The sequence below is a fragment of the Bombus fervidus genome, chromosome 6 (assembly GCF_041682495.2).
Source record: "Bombus fervidus isolate BK054 chromosome 6, iyBomFerv1, whole genome shotgun sequence".
Lineage (NCBI taxonomy): Eukaryota > Metazoa > Arthropoda > Insecta > Hymenoptera > Apidae > Bombus > Bombus fervidus.
Window position 1 is genome coordinate 13,998,990 of NC_091522.1, and position 19,191 is coordinate 14,018,180.

Genomic DNA, 19,191 nt, shown 5'->3' on the forward strand with positions numbered 1-19,191 from the left:
ACCATGCTGGGTGTCACCTTGCCAGTCTGAAAGGCGCACCGACTTATTTGCCAACCTGAGCTGTAAAGCGACTTATTCGCTAACCTGAGCGGCAGAGCGACTTATTTGCCAACCCAAAAAATTCCATATTTTCATGAACTTTGCCAAATGGATGTTAAATATGTTGCAAACCTCGAATGAATTAACGCTCAAAATGGAGGAGGTTTAATAGATCGAGTGTTAGAGTAATCCAGCACTGTATTTGCATTTATTGTATAAACGTAAAGTGTGATGTTAGGAACACGGCGGTGGTAAGATCTTGTCGGGAGTGAAGTATTTCACCCGTAAGGTACGATGTCTGATGATAAACTGTCCTCTTACGTTACTGATTGTCCCTACCAACCGTTGGGTTTCGTCTGTCCCTCGTGTCCTTCCGGCTGTTCCTTTCCCGGGGTTTTTTACTTGACCTCGGAGTCATTAGGTTTACAGCTCGGGGAGGACGTATAATTCGGAATTTCTTAAAGAAGGGAATGGGCCAAAATTCCGAACATACCGTCACCTTGAACGGTCCCGTTCGAAAAATTGCTGGTAGTGGTATATATTTATTCTGTAGGTTCTTGTTCCTCGTCGTCGATAGGTAATGGGCTATTTTATCGACCTTACAATCCTGCAAGAGCGATGCGCAGTCTCTCCCCTTCGGAACGGGACATTTTCCAGTGACCTCGGTCCATTTTGCGGTTATCCGCGGTATCTTTAGCCGCCTGTAGGAAAAACCGTCCTCGAAACTTCTCCAATTAATATAATCGTGAAGCACGCGAGAGGATCACGTAGAATGGAAGCTGTGGCACGGTTGCGGCATGAACGATTTACCGCACTATGAACGGCTGGGTTTATTGCCGAGGTTTATATACCGCTACACCGGAAAATGTCATCACGAACCCCTGTCAGTAAACACCCGTACGGTTTTGCATCCTTGTGCGTCTCGTGTTACCTTACCGCAGGTATATAACCGTCGTCTTTCACGGAACCGCTTCGACTATAAACATAACTTTCAGGCCGATACCACCACTCGCGAACAAAATCGGATTCGTTCAATCGTACACCAAACTCTCTTTATCAGGAAATGAATTACCTATCGTTGAAATTGCTACGTAGATCGGGCTCGTTCTAATAAATTAACCGAGTTACAGCGCGATTATTTTCGTGAATTATGTTTGGCGATCGTATAATGGAATAGGTGGATTCGATAGCCTAGTTGGTTCCCTGGCAGCCAACGAAACTGAGATTATCTGGCCATCAACCCCGATGTGGTTTGCAACTGACGCTTTCATTACACCGTTCCTTCGCGAAGACCTTCACCACTGAATAATACCTCGTGAACCGATGCCAAAGGGTGCCGCCGCGTTCTCTACGTTCCGCGAGACTATAAGAATCAACCTAGCCATCGAATTTAATATCCGCCTGTTTCGTTATTTGCTCGTGCGAGCAGTTCGTTCAAAGGAATTTGCAAACGCCGAATCCGAAAGTCGCGCGACGCTAACGACTCGAACGAAATCGTTTGGACCGTTGTTCCAGTCGATCACGTGAAATCCAGCGAGTTTCCTTTTTCAAATTTGACCACAGCGCGTTGACGTGGACGATATCTTTTCCTTCATATGTTCCTCTATTCTCAGGGCACACGGATTACTTGAGAGGCTGCATGGCTGACATAATCTACAATGGCGCCAGGGTAATAGAATACGCCAAGTCGAGAAAAGGCCAGTCGGAGGCGACTGCCGTTACGTGGAGCTGTTCACCGGAATTCGACGCTACAAGAAGCACGGAAGTTAGTTTCGTGGAGGATGGTGCGTTCACGGCGATCCCAAGACCTATTCCACGCTCGGGCTCCAAGTACGTAGATAAATACGCTCCTTTGCGCCGTATGAATTACATCCAAACACTCAACTTGTGGAACTCGTTCGAAAATGGCCTTAAGCCTGCCGTAGGTAGTCAAATTAATTAACGTTCGAGCAAGGCTTGTCATAATAGAAACGTTATTTCTATTATTAACCGCTCGTCGATCTTGCGCTTTTCTGAAACGCAACGGTTTGCGGCCGCGATTTCGACTGCCTAAGTGTCAGTTCCAACGAGATATGCACGCGTAGACGTAGCCGATTTTGTAACAGAAAATAAATCGATCTAGGGCGCTTCGTCAACCGTCAAACAGCTGTTATTAGCGGTTTCAGAAATTATCGATAGACGGATGAACCGCTATGAATACAAACTAACAATAATATTTGATGCGTGTCTATTTAAAGCGTCGGGTAGATGTAAAATCTAGTTTCCAAGTCAATGTTAGTGCCAGTCTGTGAGAGACTGCGTGCTTATCAAAACTAATCGACGATACAAGTTACCCAGCGTATCGTGCCGAGCTTGATGAACCATTAATAATCGGATAAATAATTTAGCAAGGTAAGAAGCAGCTAGCAACACGGCACGACGGAGGTAATTTAATTTCCTCCGAATTTCAATTGCAAGACATTCGCCAGGATGTTTTATAATCGTAAAATCGCGACGATATCAAAGGTAGATATCTTTTACGGAACGTATCTTTGTATTTCTTTCGTAGCAGATATTAGTCGAGTAATGTTCTTAATGTTGTTGCAAACCTTTGACGAATGCCCGTACTACTTTCAACGACAAAGGCCAACGAGAACACTGGTGAAGCATTTCGAAAAGCTCCAAACAAAAACCGCAATCGCGTTACGACGAAGACATCGCTACTAGTTACAACAATATCCGCGATTCCTCGTATCTCCTGCTCTCTAAGAAGTACTCACTTTGATCTCATTTTTCGGAATAACAAAGAGTTCCAGGTATAAGAGTTTTGATTGGTTCCACGAATCGCAACGGCAAACTTCTCTCTCTTTCTTTCTCTCTCTCTCTCTCTCTTTCTCTCTGGTTAAATGAAGGATAGCGTTTACGAAATTAATACTACTGGCAACTGTACTCGTAAAAAAGAAATTCATAATGTACACATGTAAGGTATCGCATCTCTGGCGTATAATAGTTCTTTCGTTTAACTTTTAATCGGTATCATTGTGCATGAATTTTGCACGATATGCAAAAGAGCGGTATGGAACAGGGAAATTCCCTTAAAACGACAATATCGCGAAAATCTTCCGCGCGATAATTAAAACACGAGTAACCGAATTATCTTTCCCGATTAACAAATATACAGGAATATCCGAGCTCGATATTCCCGGATAGAATAGAATTCATTTCGCGAAGGACTGAAACAACTTCTTCGAATTGCACGCGACGTAACGAAAGGTCGGGCACCTGGAAGTCTTTGTCTCTCCAAATTAAAAACATGCTCGTCACGATTCTTAATTCGAAGCTTGATACAGGGGACAAAGGGGGTACGGTACCTGTTGCGTATCGACGGTAACGACGGTGTCGAAACAATGCCAACAATCCTGTTCCCTTCGCCTCTATGTATTGTACGTGGAACATCCTTGGACATCGACGGCTGATGAATTCTGTCGGAGCGTCAGAACGAGCGGCGTGCACTGCAAACACGCCGGCGGAAATGAAAGCGCTCGGTGTCGTTTAGACGGTCCTCTTAAACACTCCTGACCGAATTCAACCAGAAACGTGTAAACAAAACGTTAATCACCACGGAATCCAACAATCTAGGACGACCATTAATTCCACGCGTCCGCGTCTTCATTGCTCTCGTCCGTGTTTTTCCGCGCATTTACGCCATCTTTTGTCCCGTATCGTCGCATTTCGAACATTGCGTTCAATCCCGAGAAGATGACAGTCCTAAAAATTGAGAAGAAACGCTTTTCAGTTTTACAGAAAACATTTGACAAAAAATTTCAATTTGATAAAAGTATCGCGAGATACTCGTAAGCCGCGTGATTATCCCGCGATCCATTTAACTCTCGCTGGCAATGATATCGCGCCGCTTTTAATTCGTTCCCATCCGATTATTCTTATCGCGCATCAATACAGCGTTCGAACGCGCTCCCATTTCCACCAGCTAATAATTCATAAAGTTCTAGCAGAGGATTTTCAAGTATTTCGTTAAACACATTTCGCGCGAGACCTGCGAAACTTCGCGTAGGATAAAGGATGCGAACGATCGGGTAATTTCGCTGGAGCAGTTAAGAAAGTGGAAATTTCGCGTGGCGCTCCCTTAACGGTTTAGCAGGTCCCCATTCATAGGCGGTAGACGCGATCCGAACAAGTCAATTTACGAAATTCTAGCTCGCTCGTGAATAGAACCGGCGATGTTGTTACTGGAGTTTTAACGTTATTCTCAAATACCGTGGCTCGCTTCGTGTATCCGAGTATGTTGGATAAACGCGGTTTGACGAGTTCGACTCGCGTAAAGTAAAGTTGGACAGTGCCGTTCGGCCAACGACTTCCTTTACAATTTTGCCCTCTTCGATCGATCCTCCCCTTCCCTTCGTTGTTTCGTAGATGGGAATTCGAGTTGAAGACCGGCGCGGAGAGTGGCCTGCTGCTCTACAACACTGGGCAATCGTCGTACGCCGATTACCTCGGGATCGAGTTGTTCGAGGGTAAAATTCGACTTCTGATGAACAAAGGGAACGGGCCGACCGAGTTGATACACGGCACGCCGGTGGCGGACGGCAAGTGGCATCGGGTGGCCGTTGACTTCAATCCGAGCGGAATCGGGATCACGGTCGACCGTCAAGAAAAAACGATCACTCTACCCTCCGGTGGAAATCGCTACCTCGATCTGGCCGACACCCTTTACATAGGCGGCACAGAGCTGAATAAACGCGCCAGAGCGCTCGGCAAAGGCCTCAAATCCGGTGACGTGAGCTACAATGGTTGCTTGCGAAATATGCTGCTGGATAACAAGGAGCTCGGTCTGCCGGACGTTAAAATCAGCCAGGGTATCGTCGTTGGCTGCGTTTGGGGATATCCCTGTATCGACGCAGATCCCTGTATTTCCGAAGCAGTTTGCTCGCAACTAGGTGTCAGCTCTTTTAAGTGCGACTGTGACCAACCACTGTGCATCAAAGCAAACTACGCCGAGGATCACAAGGTAAACGTTTGCAAATTCCTCTTTCCGAATAACATTTCTGCTTTGCGATCGAATTTCTACCTCCTTCCGACATATCTTCCATTTTTCCACCAATTCGCTCGCATCTTGTCACCCAAGGAGAAATTAGGTAAGAAGGGAGGCAAGGACCTTCGTGATACGCCTCAATTTCAAATTCCGTAGGTTCACTCGAGGGTAAATTTGCCCGTGAATTTGGAGATACTCTCGCTAAGGCCCTTGCTACTATCCGAAGGGGAACACGCGCTGCTGACGAGCGATAACATTGCCATGGTACTAGACATTGCTAAATATGGGATGGAAGAGGACGGTGTTATCTTCAACTTGGTAACACCGCCCACGTACGGTACCTTGGCCCTGGATCTTTTAACGACCAGAACCGCGCATTCCTTCACTCTTCAAGACGTTAATCGAGATAAGGTAATGTGTTTTTGCTACCAGTACGCGTAGAACGGTTTTCCAATATCCGTGAAATATCGTAACGTGGAACGATCGATGAGAAGGATGAATCGACGAACGGCAACGATCCAACAGGTAACCGATATATTCGAGCAACACAAAGAAAAGTGGAAAATCACGTGTTCTTCCAGTTTGTCATAAGGCCACGAGCTATAGATAGTCCGCGGCACAAGGACTAACTTTAGAACCGTGGGGGGCCGCGTAGTGGGCTCGTGTCGTCGGAACTCTCGGTTCGGTCTGTTCTTCTTCTACTTATACCCGATTTATCCAACGACACTACGTCTATTTATAGACACCACCACCATCACTTATTAACGGTTTTTTTTCGAGGGTTAACGTCGAGCCGAAACCGCTTATCCGTCAAACGTTTTCTTCGGAGCTTAAAAAAGCGAAACTTTTTTCGAAAAGCCTACGCAGAGAACGGACAAAATCGGCAGAACTCTCGCGTCGATTCAGTATGCTAATCGTCGATTCATAAGCTCGCCTCCGCCGCTTTAATTAATTTGAACCGCGGGCAGACGGCAGATTTAGCGCCGGCAATGATTCAACGACGGGAAAGCGTAAAGGGAATCTTTAAGGAAGTTTAATTTTAAAAGCGGCGAGTCACGCGGAAGGTACGAGTTTCAAGATATTAAGGAAGTTTATTGGTTCGTTAAGAAGAAAAGTTCTCCTTGCAGACGCATGTACATCGTGAATAAATCATGAAATAAGGTGAGATAAGAGTCTCGTTAATGGCGAATCTACGAACGACTTTTTGTCCGTTTTTGCAAAAATTACCATGCTCGGTGAATCGTAAAGACCGTTTGCCGACGTTGCTATAAATCGTTATCATTGCGTGTTTACCCATCTTTAGATGAGAAACATGCATATTCATAAGTACTAGAAACATTGTCTACCACAGGCTACATTGTCTCATTAGTGTGACGCAACTCCTTGACAGGTACAATACATGCACGATGGCAGTGAAACCACAGAGGACAGTATGATCCTGGATGTGAGATTAGTGGCAGGAGCTGGCTACACGTTGCCAGGCTACCTGCGAGGGCGACTTAGGTTTCCACTTCACGTCAACGTTACACCCGTTAATGATCCGCCGTTGCTCGAAATATCGACCGCGAAAGTGCTACGACTCGCTCAAGTAAGACACAAAGACCTATAATTCTTCTATCGAACGGCCGCGCGATTTTTTTTCCTCGGAACAAGCCTCCGTCCGAGAACTCGAAAGCACGTGAACCTAATTGACGCGAAACAGTCTGAATGCTTCACACGACCCCACTAAATCAATTAATCGAATTGAAGAAATTATGGCCTGCATGCAGTGTTCGTATCTTTAGGCGAGCATGGCGGTCGAGTCGTAACGAAATCGATTTAAGTCGCCCCCAGTCGTTGCTCCTAATTAACCACTTAGAGTTGCGATCTACCTAAATGGAATAACTTGCTCCGTCATAAAAATCGACCACCCTCGCCGCGTTGAAATCTATGAAATCTATCAACTACGAATCTTAATGTTTCCATTCCTTATTCGATTAGATAGAATCGAATTGGCCTCCTTAACTGATCGAATCCGATGATAAACAAATATAATCAGCCGTTTATAATTCGTAGGGCACGAGGAAAATCTTGACGAAAGAATTTATTTGGGCGATCGATGCTGACACGCCGTCAGACATGTTGGTTTACACGGTCTTACGTACCGACACGGATGCTGGCTATGTGGAAAGAGTGACTTACCCGTCGCGACCAATCGACACGTTTACCCAGGCTGAATTAATGCAAGGATTAATTGCATACGTACACCGCGGAAACGGTAACAGCTTCATCGATATTCGCTATACAAACAAACATTATTACCTGTTAATTGCCGTCTATTCGCAGCTACGCTTTATCAAACGTACGCTTGAATTACGTTTTTCAGCGAAACCAAACGCGAAGCTGGATCTTCGAGTGAGCGACGGAATAGAAAGCAGCCAGCCGGCGAGTTTAAGGGTGGCAGCTCATCCCCTGGAAATCAAGTTGATGCAGAATACCGGACTGGTCGTGGTGCATCGGTCTTACTCGTACCTCACATCAGCGAATCTCTCTTTTGTCACCAATTCCGACGACAACACTATCGATATACGTTACGATATCGTCTCGCAGCCACAATTTGGGACGATTCAGAAGCTGAAAGACGTCTCGAGTAGCTGGATGAACGTCGACCGTTTCACCAGCAGGGATATCGAGCTACACACGATACGGTATCTTCACAACGAGGGCAGCCCGAATCAAGACGAGTTTAAGTTTCAAGCGAGCGTTAGAGAGGTAACGGCGCAGCACACCTACGACTTTCGAATCACATTCATCGATCTCGAATTGAAAGAAACGAAGAGGGTGCCGATTAACTTCACCAACGTAGCCGAGGTGTCGGTCACCGGGCAAAATCTGAAGTTCCAAACGAATCCATTGACAACCACGCTTAACAAGATCGCGTTCACCGTGACAACGGGACCAAGGTACGGTAATCTGTTCCTTTCGAGTCGAAAGCTAGAAACCGGAGACACGTTCACCCAAGAGGACATCGACTCCGGTAAATTGAAATATCGATTGTTCAAGAGAGCCTATTCCACCATTCTCGATGAATTCGCCTTCAAAGTGAGCGCCCCACAGTGCATCGATTTGCACTCGATCTTGAAGTTTAGGCACTACCTCAGCAAGAACGTGAAACCTTTGGACAGCCTGGAAACTCTGAGGGTGGACGAAGGCTCTAGAGTACCTCTAAGAATACTGCGAACGAATCCAAGGGATTACGGAGTTACGTCGCTGATATACAACTTGACGATAGTTCCGCATCACGGTTGGTTGACCGTCACGAACAACTCCAAGTCTCACTCACGGAACAACACGTTCTATTTTACTTCCGAAGAACTTTCCTCCCAAAAAGTCTACTACGTGCACGATGACTCAGAGACTAGAGAAGACTCGTTTCAGTTCGTCGCTATCGCCTCGGACGCCGTGGATTTTATGTACGTGGGCTTGTTCCGCATCGAAATCACAATGAAGAACGACAACGCTCCAGAGCGAGTGGTTCACAAGGTATTTCACGTGGTGTCGAAGGGCGAAAGGTTGTTGACGAACAAAGATCTCGCGTATATAGACAAGGACATCGATACGAAGCCTAACGAGCTGATTTACACGAGAAGAGATACCCAGAAGAATGGAATATACAGGGTGACCAATCCTACGTCGCAGGTACATGAATTCAGTCAGCAAGACATCGACGACAATCAGATACTGTTTAAACATCAGGGCGATGACCACGGAAAGTTCGAATTCGGCGTTACCGATGGGCATTTTTACACGGCCGGAGTCCTTGAAATTCAAGCCAGTCCTCCTTACGTGAGGTTGAGAGAGAGCAACGGGTCCGTCGTGCAATTTAATCGATCGGTTGCCCTCCGACCCAACGAGTTGGATGTTGAAACGAACGTGTATACCTCCGACAAGGATATCAAGTACACGGTGTTGGAGAAACCAAAACACGGGGTGCTGTTGAAACACGGTAGAGAAACAAACTCGTTCAACAAAGAGAATCTGCGTTATGGTATAGTCTTGTACAAACATCTCGGCGGATCTTTGGCAAAGGACGGTTTTAAGTTCAAAGTGTCGACGAAGGGAGCAGAGGCAGAGGGAATATTTCTAATTAAGATTTATCCCGAGAGCTATTGGCAACCGTTGATCGTGCAGAACAATAAAACTGTGTTCGTGGAAGAGGCCACTAGTATCTTGTTAAGCAAAAAGAGCTTGGAAATTATGCATCCCAAGATAGCGGATTCCGAAATAATTTATTATTTGAAAGAGTGGCCACAGAACGGGTATCTAGAGCTACAGATTCACGACGAGCACAGCGACGAGACACGAGAAGATTATATCGGAAACGCGGTGAAATTTTTCGACCAAAGTATGATAAACGAGGGTCGCGTGTTCTACGTACAATCCGTGATGAATCAAACGAACGACAAATTTGTCGTCGATGTAACGAACGGAATAACTTGGCTGCGCGATCTAAGCGTGAACTTCGTGATCGTCCCGGAAAAACTGTACGTCGAAACGAAGGGTGTCGTCGTGATCGAGGGAAAGAGCACCATTCTCGATGAGACGAACTTCTCCATCCTCACTCCTTACTATTCCGGCAAAGTAACGGATTATCGAATTCTAGAAAAACCGAAACACGGTGTGATTCTGGAATCAACCAAGAATTCTCAGGTGAAAAAATTCTCGCAGAAACACCTAACCGGAGGAATAATATTATACAAACACAACGGCGATGAATCTTCCAGAGATTCGTTCAAGATGGTACTCGTTGCCGGTGATAAAACTAGCGAACCCTTCGACGTCTGGGTCACGGTGCAACCCGTTAACGACGAAGTGCCTGTGCTCGTCAACAGAACTAAATTAACGGTTTGGCAAGGTGGTTCGATCGCGTTAACGCCTGATAAATTAGCCGCTGTTGATAACGATACCATGGCACGTGACATAACGTTCAACATAAGCGGAGTCAGGAACGGATTAATCTCGTTAAAATCTTCTCCGGAGCTGGATCTTTACAATTTCACACAGCAACAGATCGATGACTCGAAAATCATTTTTACCCATACGAGTAAGCGCTTCGCCTTTTATTGTCCGAAATATCCCGGCATTTATTCGTAAACATGAATTCCTTAAGAGACTTTATGTTTCAGATGGATCCGACGCTGAGTTCAATTTCGTGCTCTACGACGGAGTACACACCACGGAATCTTATACGATACTGATAGCAACTAAACCAGTTCGACTGACTATCGAGCAGAACGCCGCACTCAATGTTTTTCCACTGACCAGAAAAATGTTATCGAACAAACTACTGTTGACGAAATGCTCGGACGAAACGCGAGAAATAAAATACACGGTGCGAAATGGACCGCATCTCGGCAAGATTATCATGGAGACGAGCGAGGGCGCGTGGTTGAACGTTGAGCGGTTCACGCAAAGAGACATCAACAACAGCAAAGTTTTCTACGAACATACTAAACAATTTATGGACTTGACCGCCAATGATTCGTTTACGTTCGACGTGGAAGCACACTTTGCGGAATCCTTAACTAATCAGGCGAGATTACGATCTTAAGATTCGTTAGACGTTTGCAAGGTGCAAGGTGTCGTTAACTGTGTTATATATGTTTTCTGTTGCAGATGTTTCAAATAGATATTTCAGTCTCCAGTGGCGGATTAGACAGATACGTATCAGTGAAGAACGTGAGAGTGGAAGAAGGTGGTTCGGCCCAAGTCATCATGAACATCAGCGGAATCGTGTCGTTTCTTCAAACTCACGCTGGTATCGAGAATCCAGCGGTGCTCTCGAGACTAGTCAGTCAACCTAGCCACGGCCATGTGATGATTCTTCCAGATTTAAATGTCACCACTTTCTCCCAGCCACAAATCGAAGGTGGAAAAATCGCTTATTATCACGACCATTCGGATACGTTGGAAGATCGCATCAATTTTTCTCTTTACCTGACCCCTGGTCACATCCTGCTGTGCAACACCAGCATTCCGGTAATAATCGAACCGGTAAACGACGAACCGTTCAAATTGATCACGAACGCGCCATCCATTACAGTGGTGCAAAATCAAAATCAAACGATAACTAGGGAGAACTTGTTGACAACCGATCCGGACACTCCGCCAGAGGAAATCGCATACGACGTGATATCTAGGCCAACGTACGGTCGTCTGTTGCTTCTACCATTCAACGAAAATATTTCGGAAGTTCGTCAAGTGAACAAATTCACTCAGCACGATGTCGACTCCAATCGACTGGTATACGAGCACAATGGTCCGCTTCAAGCAGCTTCCTTTTACTTCAGGGTGTGGGATGGACGTTTCAATCCAACGTATACGGTGTTCAACGTGTACGTTTTACCCATCAAACTGAACGTTACCGTTCCCGGTCCTGTGAACCTGCAACAAGGCTCGAACGTAGCTCTGATCTCCGAGAGCAACGTAAAGCTCGATACTAACGCGAGACAAGACTTGGTCATTTACGAAGTAACGGCGATTCCAAAGTACGGGGTGTTGTACGTACGCGACGGTGCGGCGGCTAGCTTTAAGCAAACAGACTTGCTGTCGAAGAGCGTCATGTTCATGCAAACGGACATGACCGTATCGAACGACAGTCTCGAACTGACCGCACGACTCAGCGGATTTGAACAGAAACGCATAAGAATTGAAATAAAGATAGTACCCTTGATGATTATGAACCCTATGATCGCTCTGGCAGGCGAAAAGACCAGGATAACGTTGCAATATATGGACGCCACACCGTTGGCGAAGCTAACGAGCAGTAATCCCATATATACGATCATGAAAAAGCCGAAATTTGGTAAAATAAAGAGAATCATCAGAAGTTCTTCGTCTTCCGGCGAGAAACGTGGAACTCGAGAGAAAGAAGTGACGAAATTCTCACACCAGGAAGTGATGTCAGGTGTGATTTACATGGTTTGTAGAAAAATTCCAACGATGGAGTACGAGGGAGTAATCGATAGTTTCGTGTTCATCTTAGCGGCCTCTATCTTTCAACCAGCCGTAGGTGAGTTCGAGTTTCGCGTGAAACTCGACATGGACGACTATAATATGACGCTGGGTGGCCCGATGGATCCGGTGGGTCACGAAGGTGAAATGGCGATCGCACCCAATATGAGCAACGACTACCTGTTAATCCTAGGAATGCTCCTTGGCGTATTTTTGCTCGGTGTAGTGGTGATCATTACCATCAGGTGTAGACATAACAAATACAAACATGCCGAAGAAGAAAAACCAGAACCAACTCCAGCGGTGGGTGTAATGCCTCTTCCAAGACCTCCAGATCATTTAATGCCTGTGACACCTCATGTGAAGCGTTACGCCAACGATCACAATAGCGTTGCAGCCAGTACACCGTTACCGGTTCTACCGACGATGACGTCGACCCTACCTCAGTGCAAGGTGATACCTCTGAGTCCATTGGAAAGTATCACAGGATCCGAAGTGGACGTTTCAGCGAAATATCCGTACGGTGTCGCGGATGGGGACGAATGGAGCAGCTTCGACACGTCCGATCTACCTTGTCAATCGGCCACCACGCAGAGGACCAACAACCCCTTGTTAAGAAGAAATCAATATTGGGTCTAGCAAAAGGAGGGCTGTTCGCGATTAAAGCGAAACAGGCCGTAACACTTTCTCAAACCTGAAGACTGTTTTTGTTACAAAACCTTGAGACTAATCGTCGATTAACTATGGTCTTAATGTGCCTAAAGATAATAATTGACTCTGCGAGATGGGAGTATTACCGAAAGCCTCGATTTTATACCAAAACCTTGACGGAAACTCTTTTCCCGACACGCTCATGCGTAATCGAAGCCTCGATAAGAACACGTACTCGATTACGTTGCTATCAGTTAACGGTTATTCATACTCCGTAAATACTAAAATTGTAAGTACATTGTCGTTAACAATATGTCGAGCATCAGAGTTTCCATCAACCTTTTCGTTTTTCTTTTTTTTTTTTTTTTTTTTTTTTACATCATAGTCTCCAACAAGAACGCTAAGTATACATATAATCGAATACCTAGTGAAAGAATACCTTTTTGCGTGGTCTGCACGTAAAATGTTTTGCGATGTATCTTGTTAGTACTGCAAAAAAAGTCCTTGCGAACCGAAGACTATCATCGCTATTATGGATCGAATGTGCCTAAGATATTATCGATTCTTGTAAGAATTTTTCCACGAGGCCTGCACGATGTCGATTTCGCTGTCTTTCCCCGGTTGGATGTCCAAGTTCAGAACGATGCTCTTTAATTCGATCGAGATCGTTTTCGAAGCTCGTCTGCTCTCAGCCAAATCTACGTCACTCGGGATACTTCTCCTTCGATGCTTCATGGTGACACTTTTCTTCGTCAATACAGAATTATTGTTTCTTTATGAAAACTAAAAAGAAAACCGTCACTGTTACATACACTCGATAAAATATCGAGGGTAAATGTCATGGAAATATTAACTCGAGAACACCGGGAGTACTTAGAGGTATTATCAGACGCGAAACGTTATACATATGTATTTACTTGAAAAAGTTTTGTAAAGAAAAAGACTACAAAACCGACTGCGTATTTCCGATTTATATACACATATGACGAATATATAAAAATATTCGCGACTTTTCTAAAAAAATATGCACATTCAAAGCATGCAGTACAACCAGAAACGCTCGAGTTTTCGCACATATCTTTTTACACGATTCCCGCGATTTCTACTATTCCACATCGTACAACGTCGAATTTTTTAATTGTCATTATATCACTTGAGGTCGCCCTCGTTTCTTTCCGATACACCATCTTACCATTCGAGCAAAATCTTCCCATATATGTACATATAGAAACAAAAAGATTCGCAATTTCTATTGCCAAATTGAAATTCGGAAACAAAAGATAACTCGAAAAATATGTATAAAACATCTTTTTCTATCCCTACAAAAATAATGATATCATTTTCTTTACACCTACCAAGATTTATCTCGTCGACGTCGTGAAGGTTAAGTTCATTGAAACTTGTCGATCGAACATGAATCCTCTTATATGAATATTCTATGACGTTGAAAAATTTATCGTGAATCAATTTTCCAACAGCAACGACAAATTTTATTGTACCGTATTCGTAAATTATCGACCGGCGTACAGAACGCACAACAATGAGAGATACACACATTTTCTTCAGTATTATAATAAATTAATATATCGCTCGATCAATCGATATCAACTTGTTGATTCGCGCGCTCGCCGATTTTTCGACAGATATTTAAACGTTATGTCTCTTAGGGCTGCGCAAACTCACAGTGACCTTAACCACGATTTCTATAAAAACCCTAGGAAACGTATGATTAAGAAAATGCTCTAACGTCGATGTTAATATAGTGATAATGATAATAATAACGATAATTATTATTATTATTATATATAAATATATGAAATATATACACTCCTACATAGAAGACACTGTTTCACAAATTCGCAGCATATGCATTAATATGATAGTTCCAATCGTGTGGCAAAGAGAGATAAGAAAACGTTTTTAACAGAGATACGTGTGTTGATTAATGAATATGCTAGAAACGAACAGTTAGGCTTTTTTACATCCCCAAAATGAATCGATCCGAGTGCCAAACTTCTATATTATGTAATATATAGTTATATAGGACTGTATTTTCCCTGCCGACTGAATGCATTACTCTTGTAATTCAAATAAACTGAATGTGCGATGTTATATAAAATGGACGAATCATAATTACCTTTATAAACCTGGCAATGATTAATCTATTCTTTGATCAGTTAATTTCATGCCTTGAAGGAAGAAATATAACTTTGCTGTGTTGAATATTCTTTCCTCCATTATAACTTTTCAAATATATTTTACGATAGATAATAAATAATGATATTTCCAAATTCGAAACAAAATATAGAGAATCCTGAACAATTCCTAAACTTGCCGCTCTGAAACGTAGATGATATAACCATTGTCTAAATACAAAATAGATACGACATTATATAGAGCTACGTGTCTCACGTTCTGAAATACCGACTTCAGAAAAATCTGCGATTTGCTACAGCAAATATAGAAATCATATTATAGGCAAAAGGATCTTCGTTTCTCATCTCTGATTACATATCAGATCTATTCTATATCCCATCAACATATGTGTATTGTATGGACCTCCTTTGTAGCATAACGAAATTTCTGATTTTTTGTGCAATCGGTATTTCAGAACATGGAATACCCAGTCCCATAAGGTAATGAGTCTATTTTATATCTCATCTGTGGCAAAAATCACTTTTCAACATGGCCTCATACGTGCGGTAAGTTACTTACTTTCGGCCTTTTAACCTTCAAAAAACGAAGTTAATTCTTCATGAACGGAATACATCACTCCATAAATTATTCCGTACTTAATTCATCTTGCTTATACAAAATAACAAATTAGACTTCTTTATGTATTTACTGTTATAATCCAATCATGATTACGCTGACGTGTCCATGATAATACCGTGATTTGATTCGGCACGCAGCATTACTTTTCTCTGTTTAATTTGTTTATAAAAATGTTATTATCAGTTCAGAGTCATTAAAAACAGGAGGCCGTTTTAACGTAAAATGAGAATACAATTAAGTGTATTACAAAAGCAACAATAACAAATAACAAAATACATAATAATGTTCTTTCCGCTATTGTTCAGGAATAAAACGTAATTAATATTAATAAATTAAAGTATTTTTCATAACAGAAAATTTTATGAGCTTAATATTTTATATTGTAGATTGGGATTAATATTTCTATTAGTCTGTTCCTTCCTTCTTATCGATGCAGTTAATAGAGATGTATTTAAAACATGCGAACAGAGTAGCTTTTGCAGGTAAGTTTCCAATACTGTCTATCATTTCTAAAAATTTAACTAATTATGCTACTAATATTAATACTATATCAATATTATTAGACGTTGCAGAAAAGTTGAGCCTGGAAAAACACCATATCAACTTTTAACAAATACTTTAACTCAAAATGAATCCAGTATAAGTATAGAGTTGTTTAATAAGGATACAAGAGTTCTTTATATATTGCAATTAACTGCATTAAAGGATAATACATTTAGACTCCATATCAATGAAAAAAATCCATTACACGACAGATATGAGCCTGAATATGCTCTTCAGGATCAACCACAAGTATCTACATTAAATTTAATTGAAAAAACTACAGATCATATAATTATAACAAGTGGAGAAAACAAAGTTATATTATATACTAGTCCATTTAGAGTGGATTTATACTCTCAGAATATATTGGTTGTGTCTGCAAATGCAAGAGGTCTTATGAGATTTGAACATCATCGTATAAAACCTAAGTATGTTTCATAAAGCTATTATTAAATATACATAATTAATTACATTTTTTAATAACGATTAACAGGAAACCGGAACAAGAAGAAAATGCTGAAAATGCTGAAAATGCTGAAATAAATGGCAATAGTGATGCTCCAGGTGATGGTGCAGATGATGATCCAGGCGCTTGGGAGGAAAGTTTTAAAACTCATCATGACTCAAAACCTTTTGGCCCAGAAGCAATTGCTTTGGATTTCAGCTTTCCTGGTGCTGAATATGCATATGGTGTACCAGAACATGCAGATTCCTTTGCTCTAAAATCTACAAAACAATCTGATCCTTACAGATTATACAATTTAGATGTATTTGAATATGAAGTCAATGAAAGAATGTCAATTTATGGAGCAATACCTGTTCTCTATGCTCATGGTAAAGAAAGAACAACTGGCATCTTTTGGCATAATGCTGCAGAAACGTGGGTCGATATTTTATCAAGTACAGACAATAATGTTGTAGAAAGTATTGTAAACTTTGTATCTCGATCTGCTAAAAAATCACAAGTGGATGCTCATTTCATGTCAGAAGCTGGTGTAATAGATGTATTCTTTATGTTAGGTCCTAAACCTCTGGATGTATTTAAACAGTACACAACTTTAACAGGTACAGCACCATTACCTCAAATGTTTACTTTAGGCTATCATCAAAGTCGTTGGAATTACAACGATCAAGATGATGTTATACAAGTAGCAGAAAATTTTGATACACATGATTTACCTTTGGATGTTATGTGGCTCGATATCGAGTACACCGACAGTAAAAAATATTTTACTTGGGACGGACGAAAATTTCCAAATCCTATTGAAATGGTGCATAATTTAACTGCAAAAGGTAGAAAATTGGTTGTAATTATTGATCCGCATATTAAACGTGATCCTGGTTACTTTTTGCATAATGATGCCACAAAAATGGGTTATTACATTAAAACAAGAGATGGAAAAGACTACGAGGGTTGGTGTTGGCCAGGATCATCTTCGTATTTGGACTTTTTCGATCCGGCGGTACGAGAATATTATATCAGTCAATATAGTTTAGATAAATTCCATGGTACCACTAATGATGTGTACATCTGGAATGATATGAACGAACCAAGCGTATTTAATGGTCCCGAAGTAACTATGCCTAAAGATGTAATCCATTATGGTGGTTGGGAGCATAGAAGTGTTCACAATATTAATGGACTTCTTTTGTCTATGGCTACGTATGAAGCTTTATTTAGAAGATCAGAAGGCACACTACGGCCATTTACACTTGTGAGATCTTTCTTCGCTGGTTCACAACGTTATACAGCTATGTGGACTGGCGATAATACAGGCGATTGGGATCACCTACGTGTAAGTTATCCAATGTGCCTCTCTTTAGCCGTTTCTGGAATGTCATTCTGTGGAGCAGATGTTGCTGGTTTCTTCAAAAATCCAGACTCTGAACTGTTCATTAGATGGAATCAAGCTGGTGCCTGGCTTCCTTTTTATCGTCAGCATTCTCATATTGAAACTAAACGGCGCGAACCTTGGTTATTTAACGAAGAAACTCTTCAAATTGTCAAAGAGGCTTTTAGAATGAGATATTCATATCTACCATTATGGTATACACTTTTCCGAGAACATGAAGTAAATGGCACTCCGGTAGTGCGACCTTTATGGGCTCATTATCCAAGTGAAACTGAGACATATGCTATCGATGATGAAATATTAATCGGTGACTCTATACTTGTACGCCCGGTCTTTCAACCATCAGTTACAGATGTCAACGTATATTTCCCTGGAGAAGGCACAGTAATTTGGTATGACGTTGATACCATGCAACCATATTATCGGCCAGGTTTAGTTAATATTCCGGTGACTCTTCATAAAATTCCGGTATTCCAAAGAGGCGGCTCTATCGTTCCACGTAAAATGAGAATACGTCGTAGTACAGTCGCAATGAAAAATGATCCCTATACTTTGATAGTTACAACAGATTCTGCGGGTAAAGCTAATGGCACATTGTACATCGATGACGAAGCTAGCTTTGAATATCGTCATGGAAAATACTTATATTTAAGACTCAGTTTTGAAAGAAATAAATTAACGTCTACATTTATCGACAAATCATCTTCATATCAGACAGAAAGCTGGTTGGAAAGGGTAGATATTGCAAATCCACCTAAAGGTGTTAAATCTGCTATATTAAATTCACGCAGTATGTATCATCCTAATTCAATTAAAAAACGTATCATTTAACATTATAATTAAATTACGAATTATTTGTGTTTTAGGTATGGCAAAGGTTAATTTGGAGACTAAATACAATCCAAACAATAATGTATTAACCGTGCGTAAGCCAGGTGTAAATATGGGAGAAGAATGGTCTATCGAACTGATCCATTAGAAGTTTACTCATCATAGACTCAGTAATCATACATTAATGCCAATTTTCTATTATTCACGTATTTTTGTTAGCTATGTGTGATCAAAATGCCATTGTATACCGTAACGAGATAAATACAACATAGAGTTAATGTAAATGATATATATATCAGATATTTCACCAAATTAAAGATTACTTTGAATTAATTAAACAATAGATAATGTAAAACTATTACTTAATGTGTAAAATTTATAATTATGCATGTTAACTTGGACAAAACATATATAGGAGCATTATCATATGTAAGTACATATTAGAGGTAGGAACATTAAATATGTTCCTTTGAATAA

General features: G+C 41.8%; 3 protein-coding genes across 8 annotated transcripts in view; 2 read left to right on the plus strand and 1 right to left on the minus strand.

Annotated features, from left to right (window-relative positions):
- LOC139988604 (uncharacterized) overlaps nt 1–13,241 on the minus strand; it is a 46,440-nt gene extending 33,199 nt beyond the window's left edge. Inside the window, exons 1-2 of the mRNA XM_072006246.1 lie at nt 13,152–13,241; nt 3,390–3,786 (exon numbers count right to left, since the gene is read on the minus strand). The gene's annotated coding sequence lies outside the window, so the exon portion shown is untranslated. The remainder of the gene's footprint in view (nt 1–3,389; nt 3,787–13,151) is intronic.
- Kon (chondroitin sulfate proteoglycan 4-like protein) overlaps nt 1–13,667 on the plus strand; it is a 32,419-nt gene extending 18,752 nt beyond the window's left edge. For all 4 annotated transcript variants that reach the window (XM_072006171.1, XM_072006172.1, XM_072006173.1 and 1 more), the window contains 8 exons: nt 1,653–1,869; nt 4,450–5,044; nt 5,225–5,479; nt 6,459–6,656; nt 7,124–7,325; nt 7,434–10,151; nt 10,234–10,640; nt 10,724–13,667. In XM_072006171.1, coding sequence (XP_071862272.1) covers nt 1,653–1,869; nt 4,450–5,044; nt 5,225–5,479; nt 6,459–6,656; nt 7,124–7,325; nt 7,434–10,151; nt 10,234–10,640; nt 10,724–12,700 — 6,569 coding nt within the window. In that variant the 3' untranslated portion in view covers nt 12,701–13,667. The remainder of the gene's footprint in view (nt 1–1,652; nt 1,870–4,449; nt 5,045–5,224; nt 5,480–6,458; nt 6,657–7,123; nt 7,326–7,433; nt 10,152–10,233; nt 10,641–10,723) is intronic.
- Nucleotides 13,668–15,268: 1,601 nt separating this feature from the next.
- On the plus strand, nt 15,269–19,003 carry Gcs2alpha (glucosidase 2 subunit alpha). Of its 3 annotated transcripts, none has more exons than XM_072006179.1 (5): nt 15,269–15,414; nt 15,874–15,969; nt 16,051–16,458; nt 16,524–18,673; nt 18,750–19,003. In XM_072006179.1, exons 1-5 carry the CDS (start codon nt 15,398–15,400, stop codon nt 18,860–18,862), a joined length of 2,784 nt encoding a protein of 927 aa, XP_071862280.1. In that variant the 5' UTR covers nt 15,269–15,397; the 3' UTR covers nt 18,863–19,003. The 3 variants fall into 3 exon arrangements, with proteins under 3 accessions (XP_071862280.1, XP_071862278.1, XP_071862279.1); XM_072006177.1 differs by lacking the exon at nt 15,269–15,414 and adding an exon at nt 15,451–15,801; XM_072006178.1 differs by lacking the exon at nt 15,269–15,414 and adding an exon at nt 15,451–15,801 and having other exon boundaries at nt 16,051–16,454; nt 16,529–18,673.
- Nucleotides 19,004–19,191: the final 188 nt, after the last annotated feature.